At 42.8% G+C, this 26,917-nt stretch overlaps 1 protein-coding gene across 19 annotated transcripts in view; it reads right to left on the minus strand.

Annotated features, from left to right (window-relative positions):
- Positions 1 to 26,917, minus strand: part of ARMH3 (armadillo like helical domain containing 3) — a 177,133-nt gene that overhangs the window by 109,246 nt on the left and 40,970 nt on the right. For 17 of the 19 annotated variants that reach the window (XM_084846563.1, XM_084846557.1, XM_084846567.1 and 14 more), the window contains 8 exons: positions 26,510 to 26,585; positions 23,836 to 23,929; positions 21,299 to 21,400; positions 18,806 to 18,864; positions 17,937 to 18,002; positions 13,939 to 14,008; positions 12,644 to 12,704; positions 11,411 to 11,499 (listed from right to left, as the gene is read on the minus strand). In XM_084846563.1, the coding sequence (XP_084702689.1) occupies positions 11,411 to 11,499; positions 12,644 to 12,704; positions 13,939 to 14,008; positions 17,937 to 18,002; positions 18,806 to 18,864; positions 21,299 to 21,400; positions 23,836 to 23,929; positions 26,510 to 26,585 (617 nt within the window). Of the gene's footprint in view, positions 1 to 3,301; positions 3,520 to 11,410; positions 11,500 to 12,643; positions 12,705 to 13,938; positions 14,009 to 17,936; positions 18,003 to 18,805; positions 18,865 to 21,298; positions 21,401 to 23,835; positions 23,930 to 26,509; positions 26,586 to 26,917 lie in introns of those variants that run through there. The other 2 variants (XM_084846572.1, XM_084846571.1) reach the window with 2 other exon arrangements.

The raw sequence follows: 26,917 nt of genomic DNA on the forward strand, positions 1-26,917 counted from the left end.
AATCGGGCTTCAGGCCTGTTTTTGGAATGGAAACTGCCTTGGTTGCCCGGTGGGATGACTTCTGCCGGGAGAGGGACAGGGGGAGTGTGGCCCTGTTGATTCTCCTGGACCTCTCAGCAGCTTTCGATACCATCGACCATGGTATTCTTCTGGATAGGTTGTCTGGGTTGGGAGTCAGAGGCACTGCACTGCAGTGGTTCCACTCCTACTTGGATGACTGATTCCAGAAGATGGTGCTGGGGGATTATTGCTCTGTCCCTCAGCAACTATGCCATAGGGTGCCACAGGGCTCTATTTTATCTCCCCTGCTGGGGGAGATTATCCGGAGGTGCGGGCTGAGGTGCCATCAATATGTGGATGACACCCAGCTCTACCTCTCTTTCTCATCAAACCCAGGTGAGGCAGCGGCTGTTCTGAATCAGTGTCTGGGCACTGTAATGGACTGGATGAGGACCAATAAACTGAAACTCAATCCAGACAAGACGGAGGTACTGTTAGTTCAACTGCCCAGCTAGAGAATATTCAACCTGTTCTGGAGGGGGTTGTACTCCCACTAAAAGATCAGGTTTGTCGTTTGGGGGTGCTCTTGGATCCAGAACTGTCACTTGAGGCATAGGTGAACTCAGTGGCATGGAGCACTTTTTATCAGCTTAGGCTGGTATACCAATTACACCCTTATCTGGACAGAGATAGCCTTGCTACAGTTATCCATGCTCTGATAACTTCTCGTCTGGATTACTGCAATGCGTTATGCGTGGGGCTGCCTTTGAAAACGGTCCAGAAACTTCAGCTGGTCCAAAATAGGGCAGCAAGACTGTTAACAGGGACTGGCCAATTAGCTTATATTACGCCAGTACTTTTCCAGCTGCACTGGCTGCAAGTCCATTTCTGGGCCCAATTCAAAGTGCTAAATTTAACATTCAAAGCCCTTAACGGCTTGGGGCCAGGTTATCTGAAGGATCACCTCCTCCCATATGTGCCTGCCCGGACACTTGAGATCATCCTCAGCAGCCCTCCTCCATGAGCCCCTGCCAAAGAAGTGAGGTGGGTGGCTATTAGGAGGAGGACCTTTTTTGCTGTGGCATCCCAGCTGTGGAATGAGCTCCCTAGTGAAGTTCGCCTGGCACCTACATTGTATTCCTTCCAGCGCCAGGTGAAGACCTTTTTATTTTCCCAGACATTTTAGCATTTTAGCTTTCCAGACTTTTAGCTTTGCTGTTTTAAATCTGTATTTTAAATCTCTGCATTGCTGCTAGGTTTTACTCTGGTTTTATTCTGGTTGTATTGTTATATTGTGGTTTTTAATGTTTTTATGTTTTATATTGTTTTACTGTGTGCTTTTTGGTTTGAATTTTTGTGAACCGCCCAGAGAGCTTCAGCTATTGGGCGGTATAGAAATGAAATGAAATGAAATAAATAATAAGACATTTGGGGATGGTCAATTTCCCAATATGTGCCTAGAGTCACCATACCATAACAGTGAAGAAAATGTGCATTCTTGGCAGTTGGGGTTTTGTTCTATAGCGTACTGTGTTTCTGGACTTGTTCTGGTTAAATGCTGTAGCAGTCAATAAATGTCGTTCTAAAATCCATGTATAAGAGAAACGCTGTAAGTTACCCTTCACTGCCACCACATGAGATGGAACAACATATGGATTATCCCACCTATGTTCCTTTCTAAAAAAAACTACAACAACTTTGAGGCTTGGGTCTATGGACCTCATTACCACAGTTTTTAATAAAGTTTCCAATTAGACTTCACCATTAGGGAAGGCTGCCTCAGCTATAAAACCACCAAAATAAACCCTTTATACCTAAAAGAAACTCAGTAGCTTGATTCCTATGGCGTAGACATGGGATTTACACCACCACTAGACACAACCTTTCAAAATGAACAAAAAATAAGATGTCTATTATGGGGAATTATTTATAAAAAGGAAAAAATGGCACTCTTCAAATAATAGGTTGAGATTGCTGAAAGATTTTTAAATTAAATATGCTTGATTACCATTCCTAATAGATAAGGAAGTCTTCCCCAGCTAAATAAGCTCTCAATAGCTTTTCCTTCAGACCAGATTTCCCTAAACTCCACCCAAGCCAATGGCTCTCAAACAGGAACAGGTGCAGTACATCAGCCTTCCTCTGCCTCCATCTCTTTCTGCTTCTTGTGGCTTCTAGAATGATTCAGATGCTTCAGGGGCTACTTGCTGAGGTTCCCTCTGGTCAGACATAAAATAGAAACTTAAAATGTATTATGTATAGCTCGATGCCCATGGGCACCCTTGGACACCTTTCTTGGTGCCCACTGAAGTGTCCCACCCCTCCCACTTCTAAAAAAAATTAACAAATTTTCTTGAAGCATTGGGATCGCTCCAAACCAAAGTGAGGACCTCCAGCTGCTGCTATCTTCATTTCCCATGAATGCCTCAAGGCCATAGGTAGGGTCAGAGACATTCTTAGTAAATGAAGATAGCAGGTAGCTACAGATCGATGCTTTCTTCTGCAGCATATCCAGCCACCAAGAAGGTAGTGCCCAAGACAGTTTCTTAAATTGCCAAATGCACCCAAGGACCCAAAAAAGTTGCCTACATTCAGACATTACAGATCTCCTGAGTTTACTTTTTAATGTTTTTAATTTCAATTATAATTTTATGAGCAAACCAAAGTGCCTTGAGGTCTGTAAAGAAATAAATAAAAAAAAGTACTGCATTTGTTCCCATTTTCCAGGGGAGGGGGATTATACATCTCTATAATGGAGTGGCCAAGCCATTTGTGGGTAGCCACATTTTCCAAAAAGGGAATTGAGGTTGGCCTAAGGCATCTATGGTGTTAGGATTCAACATCTTTACTTTTCCAAAGTTAGCCTTCCAGAGCCTGCACATTACACTTATCCTATGATAAGCACCATGATGACTTAACCACAGCTATTCAAAGGCATAATGTAGGTACGCTCCAGGAAGAAGTTGGCCTCCTAAGGGAACAGGAGGGTTTGCTTGCTAGCCAGGGTGCAAGAACCAGTCACACTAAACACCAATCAAATTGCTACACAAGAATGATCAAAACATACTTGCTTTGCTTTGGGAGAGGACTATTTACAAATAGGGTCTGACAGTGAAGTATCAGTATCATCCTCCAGAGAGAGACTCATGGATTCAGAGTATGCCCTAGAAATAGTTCCTCCTTTCAAATGAATGCATCAAACCTCCCCAAGGCATAGTCTACCCCAGAATCCACGGATATGGCAGGCAATTACCAAGGGATGCTGCTTGCACTGGCAGGCTCGCTGTCAATCCATCAAGAAAGCAAGTGGATTTTGCCAAAGGGGAGGTGGGAATATATTTTAAAAAACAATATAAGCAAGTCCTACAAGCAAAAGGAGAGACGTACCCAGTCACACAACACCACAGGCAGACAAAATGTCTGCTGTGAACTGGCATATGGCTGGAAGAAATGGACACACCAATCTGCCACTTGAACGCTGCATGTAAAATGTAACTGGGCTAGCATCCCCACAGTCTCCTATGAAAGAAAAGAGAAAGGCTTACCTGACATATAGGACTTCTGTAAAGGCAATAAGACTATTTTAAGGGCTAGCTTGTCAATACCTTTCATCACATGGGATGTCCTAAAGTGAACACAGCATGTGACATGGTCTCATGCCACTGATTGATTTAAATTGCACCACATTTGCCTAGACCATTTTTTTTCTTTCTAATGTTTCTTTCCATCTTGGCCTGGCACAATTCATACAAAAAATGTGATCCTGGCACTGGAGTAGCTGAATAGACTGGAAATTCTGCTGAGACAGAAATCAGCCCACTGTAAATCTGATCTCTTCTACAGGCTAGCCAAAATGCTTTCTGTATTGACGTATTATTTATTCATTCCAAATTTTTATGTTGCTTTCTAAAAAGAAGCCTCTGAAGCAGCTCACAATCAAACTTATAATACTAGAACAATTTTAACAAAATAACAGAAATTACTATTAAACACAGATAATATACAAACAACAAGTAGTCAGTAAAACCAATAAATCCTGTAAAACAACAGAAGCACATTTCAAAAACAAGTTTTGATAAGTAAAAAGGTCTTAAACTGGTACCTAAATGAAAAACATACACATAGATGACTTGTGAATCTATCTGGAGAGAGTATGCTACCACTGAGATGCTACCACATCTCAGCCTTTACAGGCCCAATTCCCAGTCACCATTTGCATCATCTCTGAAGATGAGGGCACAAGCAGGTTCATAATTACCTCTAGCTGGTCCCAAGCTATTTAAAACAACATTTTTACTGCAACAAGGATTTCTCCCCATAAAAGAAAACATCAGTACAATCATGAAACTTAAATCCAATAACAAGACAATGACAACTACACCAGCAGCAGCTGGGTTAGTGACAAAAGGACATACGGCGATAGGGCAAGGCACAAAATTACAGAACAAATCATATAATATATCAAAGCAGATCAAACTCAAATAAGAGAACCATTGAAATGTTAGAAGCAAATATGAAAAACCGTAAGGAAGAATTATCATCAGCATCAATAAAAGACAATACACTGCCACTGTGTAATGGCATTTCTCCTTTTTTCCACTGCATCAGTATAATCCAGGAATGAATATTCTGGTCTACATGGATCCTTACGAGCCCAGTTACCTTCACAGTGTATGTATACACATACACACACATATACAAATACAAATACAGACGCATGCACGCGCACACACACATTATCTTCTTAAGAGATGTTATTTGAGCAGCTCCTTTTCCCAGCTTTAAAGTTTTAATTGTTCTAGATTAGTTTAATTGCATCTTTTGTTTTGTTTGAATTGTCAGTGGAAGCTTATCTTAGCTATCTTGGAATATTCTCCCTCCTGCTGTTGTTTCTAGGGGATGCAAGTTAAAAAATCACTCTTGATAGATAGAATAGCTAATTCTAAGTCATTAAAAGCAAATAACTTTTTAAAAGTTTATAAAGCATTCTAGAGCTAAAACTTACAGTCTTAGTCAGCACATATCCTTTATTTCTTAAGTCTTGTGTAAACACCAGCTAATTAGCAAATCAAGCCAAGTGATGCCACGTTGAAGCTTTTAGAGAGTAATAGGATTAAAATTTAACAAAGGCAGGTCACAACTGAAAGAAAAACAAGTATGACACTCAGCAGACTGTACAGCAGCCTGCCAGCAGAAAGGTGAAACAACTCTTGAGGAACTAGCTGAAGAACAAAAGGGAATGGAGAGGAATTTCATTCATCCACACAACTTTGTGAGTTCGACTTTCCATAAATATTCCAGCTTAGTAAGCCCCCATACATATTTTAATGTACATTTTAATAATTTTAGTTCATACTTGTCAACCAATCAGAAATAGTTTTAAGCATTTTTAAAATCCCCATTCAGATTTTGAACCTCTGCCAACTCCTTCCCTCTCCAAAATAGCTCTTGCAATTTCAAATCCTCTACGAAAGTTCCTCCCAATTAAAAACTATAGTGTTTTTTATGAACCTTAGACATATCCAACCACCATTCATACCTCTCTACACACACATCAATGAAGGTAACCAAATAAGCAAGAGAGCCCAAATGACAGGGGAAAGCAAGGAAAAGGAAGCAAGGGGCTGCAAATCAGAGGTAAAGTACATGCTTTGCATGCAGAAAGTCCCAAGTTCAATTCCTGGCATCTCCATGTAAGGCCAGGAAAGATTCTTGCCTGAAACCCTGGAGAGCTGCTATCAGTCAGTGTTGACAATGCAGGGCTTGATGTACCTACCGATGGTCAGACTCAACATAAGGAAGCTTCCTATGTAGATGTTTATGGTAAAAAGCCAGCACCAACCATAGCTTGCAGCTGCTGATATGGGGCAGTAACAGTTCTGGATTTGGGAGTGACTTGACCAGTGTTCATAGCCAGCATTTCACAGAAAACTAATATGAACGTTACGAAAGAAGCAAGATCATGACCAGAATTACTAGGTACAGTTCCCATTGCTATTCTATGACTTAAATATAGTCACCTCACAATTTTCGCACAACAGTTCTCTAAGCAGAACATTCCCTCTGAGCTTCAGGCTGGAACGAGACGTTACAGGAACTGCAAGGCTGTCATCAAAACCAGCAGCCCCATATTTCCTCCCTTCCTCAGCAACACTTTGAAATGCAAAATGTGTGATGTGATATTATTGCATCACAAGTTCCCCTACTTTACCAATTGAAGCAAGCAAGCTCCCAGAGAGAGAGCGACCAGAGTGAGTGAACAGGGGAAGCAAACAGGAGTTGGCCAGGGAAGTTCGGGAGGGGATGTCAAGGGGGAGGCCCCTAACATTTTTTTAATTTTTTTAAATTTTTTCATTTAATTTTATTTTTTAACTAACTTTTTTTCATTTATTTGTCTTGTAACATACACTTCCACACCAGTGGGACTCTGCTTTTAACCTCTACTGAGTAGAGGAGCAAGCACAGGCTAGTCTAGAACAATCACAAAGCTAGACACAAAAAGGGAAAAGGGGCTATGGAAGGACAAGACTCTCCGGTGGTGGTCACCTGCAAGGTGTGTGCAATGTTTGTTTTCTTGCCTGAGAACAATATGGCCTACACCTGCAACAAGTGCAAGTTGATCACGCTGCTGGAAGAAAAAGTGGACTGGAGCGGCGACTGTCAACCCTCCGGGGAATAAGAGAACACAAAGAGTTCTTGGACAGAAAGGGGGAACTACAGCAGCAAAGGGAAGACCAGAAGCTTGAACAGCAACAGCAAGATGAGGCAGAAGTGGGAAATGCTGAGGTGAAGAAAAATGGAGTAGAGGATACTCCTTGGAAAAGGGTGACAGTTAGGAGAAGAAGAACTAGACGCCACTCTGCACCAGTGGAAGCAGTGGAGCTGTGGAACCGATTCCAGGTACTTGCGGATGAGACTGGAGGACAGCCTGCAGAGGAAGACTCACAGGAGAGCCTACATGAGAGTGAGCAAGAGGCTGAAGGTCAGTCAAACAGAGGCGATGAAACTCAGGCCTACAACAACAAGAAGAGAAGAGTGGTAGTAGTGGGAGACTCCTTGCTGCATGGCATCGAGACCCAAGTATGTCACGAAGACCCGTGGACTCGCCAGGTATGTTGTCTCCCGGAAGGACGGATTAGAGACGTGACTGAAAGCTTGCCTGCACTCATAAAGCTCACTGACAGGTATCCCTTTCTTCTCATCCATGTGGGAACAAATGATACCGCCAAGCGGAGCTACAAAGAAATCACATCAGACTTTGAAGTTTTGGGAAGGAAATTCAAGAACTTTGGGGCCCAGATAGTTTTCTCATCCATACTTCCAGTAGTTAGAAGAGGGAAAGAAAGGGAATGAAAAACACTCCGGGTGAATGACTGACTATGAAGGTGGTGCCGATGAGAAAGATTTGGATTCTGGGACCTCAGGTTATACTTCCTGGAAGATGGGCTGCTGGCAAGGGACGGGCTGCACCTCACAAAGGATGGGAAGAATGTGTTTGGCCACAGCATGAAGAACTTCATCAGGAGGGCTTTAAACTGAATCCTATGGGGAAGGGAGATGTAATGTTGGGGGTAACAATGGACGTAGACGCATGCACTGCAACGGGGAGAACAGCTCTGATAGTGCCCAATAATAGTCTTCAGACACATGTAGGAAGAAAGCCAGACTATGAAGCACATGGTCTTCAATGTCTATATACTAATGCCCAGAGTATCGGAAACAAACAGAACGAACTTGAACTCTTAATACAAGAGGGAAATTATGACTTGATAGGTATAACTGAGACTTGGTGGGATGACTCTCATGACTGGAATACAGCAATTGAAGGATATAACTTGTTCAAAAAGAACAGGAGGAACAGAAAGGGAGGTCGGGTTGCACTGTATGTGAAAAATACATATCTCTGCACAGAAATACAGGAGGATGAGCTTGGTAGCCCCATCGAGTGCATCTGGATCAAAATAAATGGAGCAAAGAACACAAGGAACCTGGTGGTCGGAGTCTACTACCGGCCACCCAATCAAGGAGAAGACGAGGATGAAACTTTTGAAAAGCAAATAGCCGATGTTTTAAGGAAGCATGATGTAGTAGTAATGGGGGACTTCAATTTCCCCGATATTTGTTGGGAGACAAATTCTGCAAAACATGGCCCCTCCAGGAAATTCCTGACTTGTGTGGCAGATAACTTCCTCCTACAGAAAGTAGAGGAAGGAACTAGAGGATTGGCTATCCCTGACTTGATCCTAACCAACAGAGATGACTTAGTGGATAAAGACGAAGTACAGGCTGAAGGGGCAGGATTGCAGCTTGAGATTGATAGGCATATGGTCAAGGAACACCTAATTACTTTGAATGAGTTCAAATCTCCAGGGCCAGATGAACTGCATCCTAGAGTAATAAAGGAACTGGCAGAAGAACTCTCAGAAACCCTGTCTATTCTCTTTGAGAAATCATGGAGGACGGTGGAAGTGCCAGATGACTGGAGGAGGGCTAATGTTGTCCCTGTCTTCAAAAAGGGTAAAAAGAAGGAACCTGGGAACTACAGACCAGGCAGTCTGACATCAATCCCTGGGAAAATTCTGGAGCAGATGATAAAGCAATCCATCTGGAAGCACCTTGAAAACAATGCCATGATTACTCAAAGCCAACATGGATTTCTCAAAAACAAGTCCTGCCAGACGAATCTGATCTCATTTTTTGATCAAGTAACCTCCCTTGTGGACCGTGGGAATGCTATAGACATCATATACCTCGACTTCAGCAAAGCTTTCAATAAAGTGCCCCATTATATCCTGATGAGCAAACTAGCTCAAAGTGGGCTAGATGAAACAACGATCCGGTGGATCCACAGTTGGCTACATTGCTTATCAATGGGACCTTCTCAAACTGGGGAGAGGTAACAAGTGGTGTACCGCAGGGCTCGGTCCTGGGCCCAGTGCTCTTCAACATGTTTATTAATGACTTGGAGGAGGAGGTGCAGGGAACGCTGATCAAATTTGCAGATGACACAAAATTGGGTGGGATAGCTAATACTTTGGAAGACAGAAACAAAATTAAAAGTGATCTGGATAGATTGGAGCGTTGGGCAGAAAACAACAGAACGACATTTAATAGGGATAAATGCCAAATTCTGCACCACCAAGGAAAAAGAAACCAAATGCACAGTTACAAGATGGGGGATACGTGGCTCAACAACACTACAAGCGAGAAGGATCTTGGAAATGTTGTCGATCACAAGCTGAATGAGCCAACAATGTCATGTGGCTGCAAAAAAGACAAATGCTCTTTTGGGCTGCATTAATAGAAGCATAGCTTCCAAATCCCAGGAAGTACTAGTTCCCCTCTACTCAGCACTGGTTAGGCCTCATCTGGAGTACTGTGTCCAGTTCTGGGCACCACACTTTAAGAAGGATGCAGACAAACTGGAGAGGGTTCAGAGAAGGACAACAAAGATGATCAGGGGACTGGAAACAAAGCCCTATGAAGAGTGACTGAAAGAACTGGGCATGTTGAGCCTTGAGAAGAGAAGACTGAGGGGAGAGATGATAGCGCTCTTCAAGTACTTGAAAGGTTGTCACAGAGAGGAAGGCCAAGATCTCTTCTCGATCATCCCAGAGTGGAGGACATGGAATAATGGGCTCAAGTTACAGGAAGCCAGATTCCGGCTGAACATCAGGAAAAACTTCCTGACTGTTAGAGCAATACGACTGTCAGGGTGGAAACTGAGCCCAGAGAGCCTCAGAGCAGTTTGGATTCTGAGGAGGAACAGCTATCCGTGGGAGAGGGGCCAGCTCATCCCTCCCAGGCTCAGCACCTGGCAGAGATTCCTCCTGCCAGCATTCCTAAAATAGATAGCAACCCTGGCAGTGAGAGAATGCGGGAGGGGGGCTTCTTAGATGCTCGACGCAGACGCAAAGAGCAAAGAGCGACGAGCGATGGAGGGCACGGAAAGGAGGCGTAGTGCCCGTTTGCGCGCAAGCAACGGCCGCCTCCCATGGACCCAAGGGAAAGAGGGAGGATCTCTCCTTAGCCCATAAGTTCTGGGTCTTCAAGTGACTCTCTTTCAAACGGGGATCAACTGACTACTTGAAGCTTAGGCCACCCTGCTGTTCCTTGCTTTAGTCGCTGGTGATTAGCATCTGAAAGAGTCATTAAGTTGTAAAAGGATTAAAGCTTTGAAAAGAAATCCTTTCGTCTGTGTCTTGAGTTGGCTATTGGGATCTACTGGGAGAGGCCGCCAGATTACCTAGGGAGGTGATGGGCTCTCCCACACTGGAGGCGTTCAAGACGAGGCTGGACAGCCATCTGTCAGGGATGCTCTGACGTGGATTCCTGCATTGAGCAGGGGGTTGGACTCAATGGCCTTGTAGGCCCCTTCCAACCCTACTATTCTATGATTCTATAACCAATAACTTTACCAGGTGGAGAGTAAAGGACAATGATTTTACAGCAGCAGTCCCATATCATTTCAGCCTCAGCACTCGTAAAAGTGAACAGGACAAAAATCTTGTTAATTCATTCATAGACCCATACATCACCCTCTGTACAAAGATGCATTTAGAAAAACCCGAAGTGCCACATGTCACAAAAGGCAATGTGAAATGACTGATGCAGAGCCAGACAATGGCAGCGTTTTCATCTAGCTGCATTTAGCCACAAAGGAGAGACTGCTAGCCAACTAACAGAGTGCTCTTAAGAACCATTCTTCACAGCTTCCCAATAGCCCTGCCAAGAAGAATTTCACTGAATAAACCAGGCTATTAGTCCTATATGAAAGGACCCTGGGGCTTTTCTATTCTTTATTAAGCCATGGAAGGCTTTTCTGGAGAGGGAGCGGTTAGTTGTACTCAAAACGTACCTGCCTCTCCTGCTTCCAGGTACAGAACAGCAACACAGAATCAGAGATTAGAAAACCTACCACTTCAATGTGCTTCATCCTCCAGAGGCAAAATACCGACACTTGTCAGTGCTCTTCCCGTTCAGCACTTCCCGAGTCTCCAGCAAGTCCAGAAAGGTGAGATATTGGCTCTCCCTGTACTGAAGTGCAGGAGCCACAGCAGTAACTGCTCCAAGAAAGAGCCGCGAAAAGACAGGGAGCCAGTATCTGCCCTTTCTGGATTTGATGGAGACTCAGGGAAGTGTTGAATGGGAGGACACTGATAAGTATCAGTTCAACAAAAACAAAACAATTAATAGGGGTGGATTTAAAAAGCTACCTCTTCCCTTCCTTGCTCCCTGCACATTACATTTCCTGGTGAAATCATCCATCATAAGCTGTTGGAGGGTGGTATTAATGGGCAAGTAACTTAAGTTGCTTTAATAAATCTGAACTCAAACTACTATCTTCAAGTTTATGAAGGGATATGAATGATAAAATGGTGCTGAAGAGAAAGTAAGACCAAGAATTTACCTGACCAGAGCTCCCTCCAAGTGTAATGAAGCCTCACTCTGCATTTCTTCTGATAGCAAAGCAGCTTGTGTACTATTTGAATGCAGCGTCTGGAGAAAATAGAGAGGGAAGTCCAGCGTAATCAACAGCATATAATTGTGATGTACAATATGGGAGCAATGGCACACATTCAACAGCCAGCAGACATGTGTCTAGTAGTGCTGAAGCGCGTGCACATGCACGCACGCACACGCACACACACAGATCTGCAGCATTATCGCCTATAGTGCAGCACTAAACCATACAACCTCATCATCTTTGGTCTACTACAGAAATTAATAAGGAAGGCCCTGGAAATTTAACAGAGGGATGCCTTTGTCAACTGATCATTGTTAGGACTGCCAATCTCTCACAATACCCAAAGGTTAGATGGGGTTAACATCCAAATAAGCCCTAGGTCTTTGGAACAGATGCTTCACAAGAATTATTCTATGAATCTTTCTACGCAAGCATACCCCAAGAACTGCATTTGGTACATAATTCTAAACCAGGTGAAATGAAGTGAAGCCAGATAACTCAGGGAAGATAAACCTATGAAAGTCTACTAGTCACGATGGCTATATATTACCTCTAGTATCAGAGGCGTATGCTTCTCAATATCAGTAGCTGGAGAATATGAGGAGAAGGGTGCTATTGTGCTCATGTTCTGCTTGTGGGCTTCCCATGGGCATCTGGTTGGCCACTGTGGGAACAGTATGCTGAGCTTGATAGGCCTTTGCTCTGATCCAGCACAGCTCTTCTTAAGTTCTTATGTTAAGTGAGTTCTTGCATGCATTAAATCATCAATACCTCAAATTCCTTTTTGGCCTTTTCCAGGCCATTAACACTGTACTTCACCGTCTCTGCTGGGGAATGCTTCACATACTCCATTTTCATTTTCTGGTATACAGGTTACTTTGTTTTATACTTGCTTGGTGCTTTGAAAGACTTTAACACTTAGGATTTTTGCTCTTGTTCTTTTGATGAAGTAATTTAGGAAAGCTCTCAGAAAGAGTGGGAATTCATTTCGTGTTCAATTCCTTGGCACACTGAATAAAAGCGTGACACTTAGGATTTTCTCAGAAACCTTGGAATTCGCCAGATCTCCTCCCTACATCAGAACATGTAATTCTAGTCAAGAAATAAAAAGATGGTATGACTGTTGATGACTACCTCAAAATGGTTTAGGGCCCAAGTCAGGCAGCTATTACTTACACATAAAGATCCATGGGAAACTCTTTCATCATGTGCGTTATTATGAACTCCACCATCAGATCTAGAATAAAAGGATACAGGAGTCACCAGAGGATACAGGAATCACCATAAAGACCTACGATCTAGCTAGCTTCAATCCTGGTTTCAAATCCTAGGTTGTTACCCTAGTTAGTATTAACTATTGTAAACATCAGTGCAGACATAACATACCACAGTTAAGAGCAGTGGGTAAAATTTGTATGTAGGGCCCGGGGAGGAGAGACTGGATGGAGGGAGTACACAATCCCATGGCCCATTCCTGATCCTTTACGCATGTTTAGGGTAATGTTACATCAGCACTGATACATGATAAGGCTGCCATTAAGATTTAATTATTAAATGTGAGTTTATTCTCTTTTCCAAGAACCCAGGAATATATTAGTGGGAAATGCATGCCTTGAAAGGTGTCTATGTTGATGCCATTTAAGTTTCAAGGATCACATCCTTCAAATGCTGTCCACTTTCCCCATTGTTAACTATATCAAAACCTACTTTTGATACCTAGAATTCTACTTATTTCAAATCTTGCCACCAGTGGTAAATTTCTGCAGAAAATGAGTTTCAACAAAGTTGCTGTGACAGGGGATAAAAGAAAATGTAAAGGGGTGACTTATACTACATGTTATGTTCTAAAGCACAGTAAAGCTGACAAAACCCCAACAGCACCTTAAATTGTTCATGTGCTTCTGAGCCAATAAAGGCTTATGACACCACAGAGTTCCAGAAATACTCCACTCTTATTTCTAGACATGGCCTATGTATTTCAGGGTGGACAAGGTAACCCAAATACTTTTGCCAGTATTCATCTATCTTTTCCACCAATACTGCAAAGCAGAGGGAGATCGAAAGGATCCTTTCATTCAATCCTCCACACTGACTCATCCAGCCTCTTAGTTAAAGACTTCAGTAGTTACTTTTATTTATGTGCAGACTCACCCCAACTTGTTAAATATTAGCACATTGTCTAACTAACAAAAGCTGGCAAAACAGATACTTCATTAGCCTCTGAAAATCTTTAGAATAAATGTGTTCATTACATTGCAACCAGTTTCAGATGGATTTATCTATAAAGACTTGCTTTTTACCTTGTCAGAAGAAAGCGGGGTGTGTGGGGGGGGAGGCGAGAAGATGCCATATTGGTAAATCAGAAGCATTTCAGAATTGCTACCTAGCTGACAAATACTTCCTTGTCTGCATCAGTCCCTCAGCCCCCATTTTTGGAGAAGCTGCTGACCGTACCTGGCAAGTACACTTACCCAGCACTGCACAAACCAGAGGTCGACAGGGAAGGTTCTTGTCAGCAGCTTTCTTTCTGTGTCTCATAGGCTTCAAACACATGGAGATGAAACAATCAGATGGTGCTAGGCAATGAGACCCAAGATGCATTGTCTCAGCTGTTTTCCATGCACATATATCTGCTGCCAGAAGGGATGATTTTATCCCTCTCCCAGACCAGAGTAGTCACTTTACTGATCTGGCTGTAAGCAAAGACCAGGGTGTGTAATGCCTGGGGTTTAGGCAGCTGCAGTGCTAGTGGCTTTCTTCTACACATTAGTCAGCCACTGCTGGAGAGAAAATACTGAGCTAGGAGGGCAGATTTTTATCCAGTCATTGGCTGTCATGTTTTTATCCATCAGCTGGGAAAAGAGGGGAATTTCACAACCAGGTTACTGCAATCACCATCGGGTGTTATCTACTAAAAAGCCGTTAACAGAAACCCCCTTTTGAGTATTATTTTCACACATTATCTATGTAGATATTAAAACTAAACACCAAGATTTCCATGAGAACAACGTGATGCATCGCATCTCAGGAGAAGGGAAGTGGTTTTCCTGTAATTCACTCCCCCCACCCCCATCACTTGCAAAAACACTTCCTCCACCAATCCCTACTGATCAAATGTCCAGTAAGGAATAGTTAGGGAAGATCACTGTCCAGATAATTGAGATCAGGAAAGGATATTAGCGATTAACACCTACACACATGTATTAAGGTCTACTCGAAAGCCCATTTCTCCATTGGCTAGTACAAAGTTTCAAGTGTCACTAAACTGACTCACACACGACATGTCTGATTGGGGCAGGAATCCCAAGGAAAACTCTGCCTCCCAGAAGGATTGTCTTCAGATGTGAGAAACCTTTGCCTATAGAGAGTGTTTAACATGCTGGAAAAGACTGCTCTCATTCCACAAAGGAGTGGTTCAGACAGAATGCCAATCAGTGGTTGCATTTGACCAGAGTTTGCCAATTTGAATTAAATGGCAAGCTAAGCTATGATTTGCTGCACTCCAGGATCAAAGGAAGACAATTCCAGTGCAAAGAAGAAGCATACAAGTCCAGGGCTGGTTGTTCCTGTAACACCAATCCATGATTTGGCATTATGTCTGAATGACATCAGAAAGATGCATCTTTGTGGATTCGTCCCAACTTATTGGCTGTGTTCACACAGCACAATAAGACAAAATTCTAAGGAATTCTAAAGAATTCTGGTTTAGCGTGAATGAGGCAGCAACTCTGGCTGGCTTATGACTCTGACCTGTGGGAGAGAAACAAGTCACAGTTCCTTGTTCACACATCACAGTAAACAAACTATAGGCCGAAGGACAATAAACAAACCATGGACCATGGTGGTCATAAACGATGTTCCCCTAGAAGCCCAGCTTATCCATCATGTCCAAACCAGTCCATTAACTTTTAAGACCAAATATGCAAATTAATACCGATGTAGAGCTACAGTAGAGATGCCTGATATTCTACAACATAACTGATCTGGATCAGAGTCAATGGTAGGGAGGTCACAGATCACCAGAGGAATGGGGGGTCTTCCCCAAAACAGCACCTTCAAACTTGGGGGAGAAAAACAGTCCACCACTCCTCATTGCCTCACACTCCAGCCCAAGTTGCTCCCCGGTGCTCCTTGTCCCCTAGTTGATCTCCATTGTGCTCACTCCACTGCCCTCTGCCCCCATGTTCCTCGGCAGGTTCCCCACTTGATATCTTACCAGGCACTGGTGGGAAACAGTTTCTTTTTTTTTCTTTTTTCTGCTTTTTCCAAGACAGCTGGGCAGACTGCAAAGCATAACACTGGCCTTAATTTCCTTAGAGTGCTTCTAGGGATAAGTGGAAGACCATGTGGCCCCCGAAGCACTCTGTGGAAATTAAGGTGATGGTGCGAGCTGGAGCCTGATCCAGTGCTGCACACCATGCCCAGCTGTCCTGTGGGATGGGATAAAAAAAAATAAGGCATGGGCACCCTGGCAGGGCTCCATGAGCATCATGTTGGAGAAACCCACACTAGAACCTTCAAGGGAGAGAATCTGATACAATTTTCTATAGATTCAAGATGGAGTCCAGAAAGGGGATATATAGCGGTGAAAGATCTTTAAAGGGGGCACATCCATTCCAAGAAGCACCGTCGAATATAAGGACTCAAGGACACACACATTCTAGAAATTCCTCAGGATGCACTGAAACAGCCTGGCTACACTGAGGACCAGGACACTCAGACTGGCTAAAGCACCCATGCCTCAAATCATGGTCTAAATAAGTAAATTCTCAATAACGAAAGTAAATAAGCCTACACTTTGGAAGACCTGGGGAGCATGTATGGAGAGAAAGAGCACTTATCCAATGTACTGTCTTTCGTTGCTCATGAACTTGTGAAATATAATTATTTTCTTACTTATTTTGTAATTTCAGTAGAAGCATGTTTTCTGTAAACTTTTGTCCTTTTTTATTTTAAGAATCTGCCTGTGCAGATTTATTGTTTTGCGTTTTCTGCTATCCAACCACACCTAATTGTTATGCTATTGTAAAAAGAAAAGTAGGGTGGGGTGGAGGGGTGTTACTGTGTTTTAACAGTTTCAGTCTTGAGTAGCTCCCAGGAGCTGGAACTTTGGCCCATAATCAGCTGGAGAACATTTTCCAAAGCGTTACCCAGGGACACTGAGGAGGTTAAACATTCAGAAATGTCTAATTATAGTTTTTATGTTGTTTGGGCTTCTGTTGGTGGCAGTGAAATTATCAAACTTGGATCAAAAGTGAGGGAACTCGGACAGGGGGATCAAAGGAAAAACCAACTGACTGAAATAGAGAAACTTTAGATTTCAGCCTTTGGGGAATTTCTCTCACTAGGTAAAATTGGACACATACAACTCATTTTATCACAGGTCTCTGTAGTTTTCTAAGATGGTTTGCTGGCAGACTGCACATTTTATATGCTTTTAAAAACTCTTTCAAAGTTTTGAGAACTTCAGAGGTTTCAAGATCAAAAATCCAGCTAACAGCACGGACACCATCATACCATACACCAGGCAGGCAAGTCCTCATACAAATCCTTAAAATTAGGAATCAAGGGGCAGCCTACAACACTGAACATCTGTGCCATGGCATACATAAAACCATTCTCTTATTCTAGATTGTAGAATATACCCCAGATTAATCTTTCATTAATACAGTTTAAAACTGCCACTCCAGAGTTTAGGCCTGGGCTCCCAGATACCCAAATGTTGACTAATCAAACATTTTATTCACTTCTAGGTTTGTTCAAGTTCAATACATGGGTAAAAGATGTTTCTTACAGTGCTGGGAAGGAGGCACAAGTCTGCAACTTCGTTGACCTGGGTCTCTTCAGGATTAATGTATGATGTCCTGATGCATTTGAAATGCTCTTTAGCTACCTTGGTTGTTTTACATGTATTAAATACTATTTAGTCCACATTAAGTAAGCTTCCAAATATTTCCTAGCATCACTACACATGCCTAATGTCAAAGCACCTATTTGCCTGGAATGACAAAAAAGACCTAAGCAGCTAATGAATCCAAGAGCATTTCTACACAAGGCTTTTAGTGAACACTGGTGATTGGTCATTCATGAAATTTTGTGGGTCCTTTACACAACGTTGATAATCTCCAGGGTGTCTCCTGCACTTTCTGACCTTTATCCCACTTTTAAAAAGAATGGAGATAACCCAATAAGGAATGTTAATCCAATGTATCAGCTGTTTGTAATTGTACAGTTCCAATATAACCAAAGCACCATCTAGTGGCTGTAAAATGAAACATATAGAACTTGCTGAGAAAGGAAATCCCTGATTCAAAACACGTGTCCGCAAATGTAAAGGAGCCAATTTTAATCCCGCAAAGAATCCTGAAGCAGAAGCCCCGGTAAGATGTGGGATTTTAGCCTCATGTGGTGAAGCTCCAAGACTTCATGGCAGCTTGACAAACACGGGCTCTTAGTGAGGAAGACTCACCATTCTGTGGAGGTTTACTCGAAAATTCATGTTGTCATCATGAAGAAAAGCATTTGCATACTGGTCCTACAGAAGAAGCGGAGGGGTGAGACTAGAATAAGCATGGTTACGCAATTTGAACTCTAAGCCAGTGTTGAAAGACAGCACTCATGCATGGAACTACGGATAAATACCAATCCTAACAGATGGTTTCAAATGGACTCCCCATCTAGTTGAACATCCCAGCTCAAAAAACAAATTGTTAAAACTTCACTAGTGTGCACTTTTTAACTAATTTCTGCTTCCCTTTGCTCATCGTAGCTGAAAGTGTCAGGAAAATGTTTATGTGCCCTACAGAATTGACATGAAAGCTTCTCCCCACTTCCTTCCTACAATAACAGAAAAAGAAAGTTTTAGGGTGGCATTTTGACAAACCCATTGTCACTAAAGTTATTACTTCCTATTTGCCTTTGTATCACTTAAATAAAGTACCTCCTTCTCGCTGTGGAAGTACCACTATTTTTTTTAACACCTGGGGAAACAGATGCGCTTGCCAGCCTGAAATCCAACATGTTTCAATATGCTGGCTGAGCATGATGGGAGTTGTAGTCCAACACATCTGGAGGGCACCAGGTTGGGGAAGGGTGGCCTAACGGATCTCCCACATTTGCTGCACTAAACATTCTGTATCAGAATAGTAGTAGTAGACAGGAGGGGAGGATGAGTTTGGTGAGCTGACTCTCAGCAAATGGTTAACTTTCTGAACTGTGGTGGTTTTAATTCAGCTTCCAGAAGAAAGGAGGTGAAGGAATGCAAACATAGTACCAGGTCATAGGCTAGAGGCTAATGGATGTGCTAATGAGATGGAGGACATAAGCAGTGGGACTTACCTCTGCTATGCAGGTCAGAATAATCAGACAGAGCTTGCCGCTGTGGAGCCTGTGTTCATCTGCAAATGAACAACAACAGGTCCCACATGAGCCACTAAACCTTGATATACCAAAGGGTCAGTATATGGATCAAGAAGCACAGTGCCCCATAGGCAGAACAACAGAGCAAGAGGGGAGGCACCAACAGCTCTTCATCTACAGGCCTAACAGAGAAACTATAGGGCCCCAGATATCTATAACAAGGCTTTTGCTTTGTTGGGGCTGGTTTGGTACTCTCTCCTCTTTTAGCATCTTCAATATTAATCTTTTCCACTTTTTTTGGAAATATCACCTATGGGATAAGGCCATTAGTTTTTCTGTTGCTGCAGAGATATCATTTCTCGTAGAGTTTATACTAACCTGTAAATAACAGTCAAATACTACTGCTTGTCAGACAGTGGAACAAGCTCTTAATAACTTACACTGGCCTGGTTCACACGATTAAATCCTGGCTTAACAAGGCAGGATGTGTACCAGTTTCACACACCTGAAAACAGCTCTTTTGCTCCCACTTTACTCCTCCCTTTGTGCAAGTGGGGAAAGAAGCCACAGTTAATCATAGCTTCCCATTATATCCAAACGGGAAAGCTGTGGCTAATAGCTTTTAAGCAAGCCATATGAAGCTATGGTTGAAAGTTGGCCTCCAAATCCTGGCTTCTCTGGAAGCCATTAACCACAGTTCCCAGTTTGGATGTAATGTGGTTGCTCTTAAAGGACTAACAAGATATTAGAAATATCCCATTACCTGAAGTAATAATCCACAAAAGTACTTCCCATGGTTTGAAGTTGGCTTGTTTCAAACAAACCATAGTTAAGATTAACCACAGTTTGTCAGGTTCATATGCAATACTAAATGGTGGCTCACCAAAAATGAAAGCAAAAGCACCCACTTTCCTTGTGGCCATGCTGGAGAAGGAGAGAGGAGGCAGGAGCACAAACCCAAGGCTCACTGCAGCCCATTTCTGTCACAATAAACCATGGTTTATTGTGACATCTGAACCAGTTGTGTGGGTACATGTAAATGACACTGACACACAACTACATGTGGGTACACTTAAGTATAGGTAACACACCTGGTCTCAACTGATGACAATTTAAAAACAAGCTAAAAGGCTTATCTTCCAGCAAGGCAAAGGAAGTAGCCCCAGGCAGCCTTATTATCTTTTCACTGCAAAATCTTGAGGCTTATTGGTCAGGTGCTGCTACAGACATGCCTCCTCCTTCAGGATTACATGGCAAGCATTACTGCTCCATCTTAAGTACCTGAGCGTTAGATCACTCACATTACAAGTGACATACTATGTTCAACAGTACATCATTGGCCATGGATCTGCAACACAGAGACCAATGTTTTGTGCTTTTGCATCGGAACAGCTTACTATTCTTTACAAGCCCTAAGTGCATTATAAAAATGGCACAGCTCCCCTGAGATGGTTGCCAATTTTGGTCCTAGGCAACAGATGGGGAGAGACAAGCAGAGAACTTCTACTCTCAAGCCAGTTCTATGCAGTTAGGTACCTGGCCAGAGCTTGGTTCTTCTGCTTCAAGCAACACAGAAGGGGGACTAAGGAAGAGGGGACTAAGGAAGAGAGGGCGCCACCATGAAAGTAGTGGCTAGGGGGATTTATAAAATCTAAGCCACACTGAGCATTTGAAGAGGTGGCCTAACCATCAACAGCAAAACAATCTAATAAAACCAGGGTAGCAGATTACCACTATGGCAGAACACTCCAGCCCTAACATACAGCATTCAAGTCCATCCAGTCAACTACAGGAAAGAACAAGATTACCCTTGAATCCTAGTTACATCCCCATTTAAAGCAAAGAATACATGGAATTTAGAATCAATTAAAATGCATATTTTAAAAAAGAGGAGGAGAAATATAAGCTTCCTCTCAGAAGACGCATTTTGTTGAATTTTTAAAAGCTCATGCAAAACTTTGTTACAAGACATGCCAGAGACAAAGTTGTATTGTGTTGCTTAATGCCATAGTTACACGAACTGCAATGGAAACTTAAAAGGAACTGAGTGGTAACCTTGGTGGGAAAATAGCCACTACAGTTATTTCTTGAGCCCTTCTTCAGAAGATGCCATGGAAAAAATCTCTCCTCCCCGCTCCCTGCAGCCCCCTTAGCAGAAAACTACATCTGCTTGTCCTCCTAGGGAGGACATAGCAAGACTCTCCTCTGGCTATTATGAACTATACTTTCTCCTCTTCTATATTTAGTTTTTCTTCCCTTCAGCATTAGGGCTCCCTAGTCTCCAGTAATTGCCACCTGGCAATGAAAAATCAGTTCATTCTCTCAATGTGAAGAACTTTCATCTCCACATAGAGTCCGATTTCTGTATGCAGTCCAACTAGCAACATCCCTCTCCTCCTCACACACACATGCACACATCCCACGCCCCAACAGATTTCAGAAATATAAAGCTATGTCAACACAATTGTTTACCTTTGGTGTCCTGCATGACGATGGAGCTGTACTTTAAGAACGTTATCAGGAGGTTGCTGGTCTGCACGTCGGCATCCAGAGGTAGCTCCACAGTGCTTATAACTGGGAAAGGTCAGATAAGATTTGCTCATCACATAGCAGTTCCGAAAGCCCTCCTAGTGGAGGTCAAGAAGGTACTTCTATTATGACAGAATCCTATCTTACAGGTATTTCTCTTCAGCCCCAACCCACCCACCTCCTGCCTGCCATGGGATAGGACCATCCACTACCATAGAAATATTTCATTTTTGTAGTGCTTTTGTCACCCTGCCAGATACCTTGTTCTCCAAGTGTGGCCCTACATGAACAAAGCTCAAAAGCCTCAGCGTGATATCTTTTCTGTTCCCAGCTGCCTAGTCCTGAGACAGCCAGATAACTGATGAGGCATGAACAAAAGACTCAACTGTGTTCATCCAGATTAGCATATTCTTCACTAGTTCCCCTTTCTTACAATATCCATACATGTGTTTCATCACCCCTCAAAGGTTCCAAGTATGGGACATAAAAAGAACCCCAGGGCTGAGCTTCAGCTGAAGCCCAAGCAAGGAGTTCATCTTTCTTTCCCTTCACTCTACTGCTTCCAGAAAGGACATGAATCTCTTTGACCATTAACAGTGCCTGGCAGCCTCAAAACCCTATGGGCTTTTCCCTTCTATCGAATGAAGAACCAGTACAGCAAAGTCTTACATGCCTTTTCTTAAGGGAAAAACATTTCTGGACGAGGACACTGCTGGGTTTAGGAACCATATCCTTAGAATACAATGACTTAACGTTGCAAGGCCTACATATACTTTGCTGCCTTACTTCTGTGGCACCAGCGAGGTACCATGAGCATAATAAGGCAGTTTGAAATTGGGTGCTGGACTGAGTTCTCTTCTGCGGTCATTCCTCTATATTTAACAAGCAAGGAGGCTGCTCTCAGCTCATTGCTAACAGGCCCACAGCTCAGCAGCAAACTCTGCCATCACAAGTATGCAGCCTTCCCACAGTAGCCCTAATCCACTCAAATATTTAGCTAATATGTATTCAACAGCTATAATGGGTCCTTCTGAAGCTGCTATGATGCACACCAGGAATGAATATTTAACAGCAGCAAACAAAATCAGCACTTAAGATACCATGGTGACGGGCACCTTAGACACAGTTCATGCAACAACAGAAAAAGATGGATCTCTTTCTTTCTTTTTAATCACTGTGCAGGAAGTTACTACTTATCATAGCTCAATCCTTGCAGCTTTGACTCTTTCATAAAAGGAACAGGTATTTATTTTGAAACTTTAAAAGGGTATTTAATCCATGCTTCTAGTAAGATGCAGAGGAAGTGGTTTCAGACCTTAAGCCTGTTTGCAAACTTCAGCAGCTGGGAAAGCACCAAGAACCACATGTACAGGAGCTCAACTAAATTCTTTTCAGGAGGCAAACCAAAAGCAAAAGTGGCCTTTCACTCTGAGACTGAAATGAGCCAGGCTAATATTTTATTACTACATTGCTAGGGCTTTACGAAGGAGTCGGAAGGCAGGGAGAGTAATCCTTGCATGCCTTTTTTAAAAAAAACAGAGTCAACAATCTTGGGGAGGAAGACAAAGTAGACTTGTGCTTTGAATCACTAAGAGGACAAAGGAGGGATGAAAAGCATAAGTGAAGAAAGGCCTTTACTGATGCAGGTCAAAATAAACATTCCTCTATTATTGTTAATCAGCCTCCCAGCAATAGGAAGGCAGTGCTCACTATTCCTGTCTGTGGAAGTCTGGGTTTATCTATTTAAATTAAAAAGAAAGAGAGAGAGAGAGATGAAGGTAAGCACACATTTTGCCTGCTGTATAAAAAAAAGTGTGTGGGTGGATACATTTGCAATGAACAATCTGAAAGAAGCCTAAGCAGCTCCCAACCCTCGGCATCATATGGAATACATACGCAGAGGTAGAAGACATAATTTTTTAAAACTGAGGCTTTTGATATCCATGGCAACCAAGAAGAATTTATCCTCCCAGAGAAGAATACTCTTCTGCTATGATATCAGAGTGACCTGAATAGAAGCTGTAAGAGGGTGAAACACACAGCTCCCACCCTGAGACTCTTACAAACTGAGCTCTATTCAAACCCATCACATTCTTCCATTATGCCATTTGTGCTGTATAAAGCAGTCAACACACACAGGGAAACTATGCAATCAGGTATAAACAATTTATCCTATTTTCTCCAGGACGACCACCTACAACCCTGCACACCCAGCTGCGTACTGCCTCCTACCTAAGGACAACTGACTTCCCACATCACAAAAACAGTTGCAGGAAAATTCTCATCTGGGGCCAATTTATTACTGAGCCACATGAAACCACTGTGCTGTGTTTCATTCTTGCTGGTGGTGGGGTTCCAGGTACAGTTGAAAATCTTAGTATCTAACTATGAAGTCTTGAGCTTTCTCTGGATCGAGTGGCCAGTTGCTACCTTGCCCAAAACGTGTCACAGGCAACCAATTAATAGGTAAAACAGCTCACCATCAGAAGAAGGTGGTGTGGTCCCAAGTGGAGTGACTGGAGTTGTTGGAACTGGGCTTACTGGCATGGTCACCAAACCAATTTCAGGATGACTCTAGAAATCAAACACATGCATATCAGTTATATTCCATAAAGCCTGTACTACGTTACATGCTCCATCTCCATCCCACTCCTGGTACTGTGGGTATTCCTCCTCTACTACCTGACTGGACCTGCAATCCCTGCTGAAATCTGTAATTCTGTTTCCATGTGTATGGAAAATACTGCAAAGCATGGCTCTTAAAGAGTCTTCTGCCCTCCAAACATTACAGTTGCTGTGAAAGCAATATTTTCCTCCCTGTCCTTATATTCCCTCACTCAATATATTCTTGTTTAAAGAGCAAGTCAATGCATCATGTTACCACCCCACTGCTAAACCCAAGTGCTTCGGGAGAGGACATGGCTATGTAAATATTACTGTTGCTGATTTTCTCTGCCTTCTTCCTATAGTTCCTCTCTGCATTTCATCTCTGCCAGCAGCTCCCCACCTAATTTCTGATTTAACTTTACTCTCAATAGGGTTCCATTTGTGTCACTGTCATCCATGAGTACAGACAAGATTTCAGATCCTCATACTATTCTATTTTATATCCAACAGTGAAATAATGAAGTCTGTTTCGCAGAATGCCTTTCATACCAATGTACCTCCAAATGTTCTCTCAGCAGCAAGCAGTGCAATGATTTGAAACGTATTCTAAAACTACCAATCTGCTTTTAACTGCACACCATTTCATGAAAGTTCACACAGGGGCTTGCCATGTCAGAGATCTAAAAGGTCTAGTTTAATAATGGACTCTTATCAGCCCATCTTGTAAGAGAACACATGGCCAACTGTGGTAGATTTGGTTTTTGAAACCAACCTCTACAGCAAGCTTTGAAATGAACTGTCCATTGAAAATACTACGGGCAAACATCTTATGAACAAAAGCCTGAATTTTGCTATAATGGAGTTTTATAACTCCTGTGCCAGCTAAGGAATAACAGCACCGCCTAGCAGCAAGAGATTGGCACAGCATTTCTGAAACATAACTTCCAATATAATTTTGTGCAAGCTATAGCAACTCCTGCCTAGCTCCACCAAAAAGCTGTTAAACCAACATATACCCTGTTCAGCTCTGCTCTGTAGTCCACAGCCTATGCAAAGCAAACTGAACAAAGCTACTCAAAACCACATGGAATTATTCACGTTTTAGCTGATTCCAACATCAAATAAATACACATGCCAAGTGTATTTATGCCAGGTTTGCCAGGTTTATTATTAGAATGAATTTAGTACCTTTTAGGCCTTCAAAAGATTAACTTGAGCAACACAAGTGTGCTAGCACCAGGGTAATAGCTTGATCCAGTTCAGATTCATTTAAACCTGATTTAAAACAATGCCATCACATTTACTGTGGCAACATTTAGGAGCATTCGGGAACAGGGCTCAATCCTGCAATAACTGCTTGCGCAGAATAATAAAAACTCACTTTTTTGCAAAAACCTACAACCTGAAGAAAGCCAGATCAAAGACTGCACAAGCAAAGATGGCAAGAGCACAAACCAAGTAGTAAAGGCTGCTAAGACCAATCCTGTCAGTACCCTTTAATTCAGGTAAGAGGGAAGAAGATTTTTTTTAGTTCAGGTAGATAGAATAAAACAGAAAGGCAGAGATTGAAAGCAATGTTCAAAAGGCTTTAAGAGCAGGATGTAGTATGGAACAGGTCTGGACACCAGTCAGCAGAGAGAACTACGCAAAGCCCTTGATTCTAGGGGATTATAGCAATCTCTGCCGTTCCTGGCCAAACTGAACATTTCCTTTGCTCCAGGACTAGCTACCCCCGCCGCAAGGGTGTCTGTTCCCACTTACACAGGTTGACTTGCAGAATTCAAGGAGGAAAAGAGAGCCATTCTGCATAGTACTGTTGTTGTTGTTCAGTCCTTCAGTCGTGTCCGACTCTTCGTGACCCCATGAACCACAGCATGCCAGGCCTTCCTGTCCTGCGCTCTCCCCCGGAGTGTGCTCAAGTCCATATTCATTGCATCGGTGATGCTATCTAGCCATCTCATCCTCTGCCGTCCCCTTCTCCTTTTGTCTTCAATCTTTCCCAGCATCAGGGTCTTTTCCAGAGAGTTTTCTCTTCACATTAGGTGGCCAAAATATTGGAGCTTCAGCTTCAGTATCTGTCCTTCTAATGAGCAGTCAGGGTTGATTTCCTTTAGGTGCATAGTACTAGCTTGCCCCATAACATGCACACACTGCACAAACGATCCCACAAATTCAATATAGCCTTAAGCTTCTCTCCTTACTTGGTAGTTAATAAGGACGTTTCACATCCTGTTTCAGGGATGTTTCAGCAACAGACTTGTCTGCAATCCTCCCAGGAGCTCAGGAGGATATGGGCGGCAAGATCAACCTCCTGTCTTTTCTTATTTGGGGCTGGGGGGCAGGGGGAGGAGGAAGAGAAAGAGCCAACATAGCATGGAGTATTTGCTCCCTAAGCTAATGAAGTCAAAGCAAGGCTTGTCCCATGTGCTCACACCATTATGGGCAAACAATGCATTTGACAAAAAATAGGATGAGTTCCAAGATCTGTTAGAGCAGCAGCAGATTCCACTCACAGCCTCAGATATACAAAAACAAATTGTACCACACCTGTGCCAATACAGTGATGAAGTTTCGGTTCAAATGAACAGCTTCATAAAGGGCCAAAAGGATAGCCTCATTGGTTCTACAAATAGAACAAAAGGCAAACTCATTTGTTGCAGTAATGTATGTAACATCCTGGATCACTAATCCCCCCTCAACACCACTTGGCAACACTGGGCACCTAGCTTGACAACCAAAAGCATCATATTGGAAAGCTAGACCCTTTTAGGTTTTCTTTCCTCGGGGCTTCCAGAACTACTAGAAACTTGGCAAAAAATTACACACATCCTATCTTAGTCCCAAGGACTAAGGCAAAGTCATGCCACGTGTCATACCTAGGGATGTAGGACTTGGCAAAACTCGAGCTTGTCAAGATTTTCCAAATTCCATCTTGAAGCTCATTCTGACTTGTGT

The sequence above is a fragment of the Heloderma suspectum genome, chromosome 3, assembly GCF_057233095.1.
Source record: "Heloderma suspectum isolate Gila_16-S chromosome 3, 16-S_ref, whole genome shotgun sequence".
Taxonomy (NCBI): domain Eukaryota; kingdom Metazoa; phylum Chordata; class Lepidosauria; order Squamata; family Helodermatidae; genus Heloderma; species Heloderma suspectum.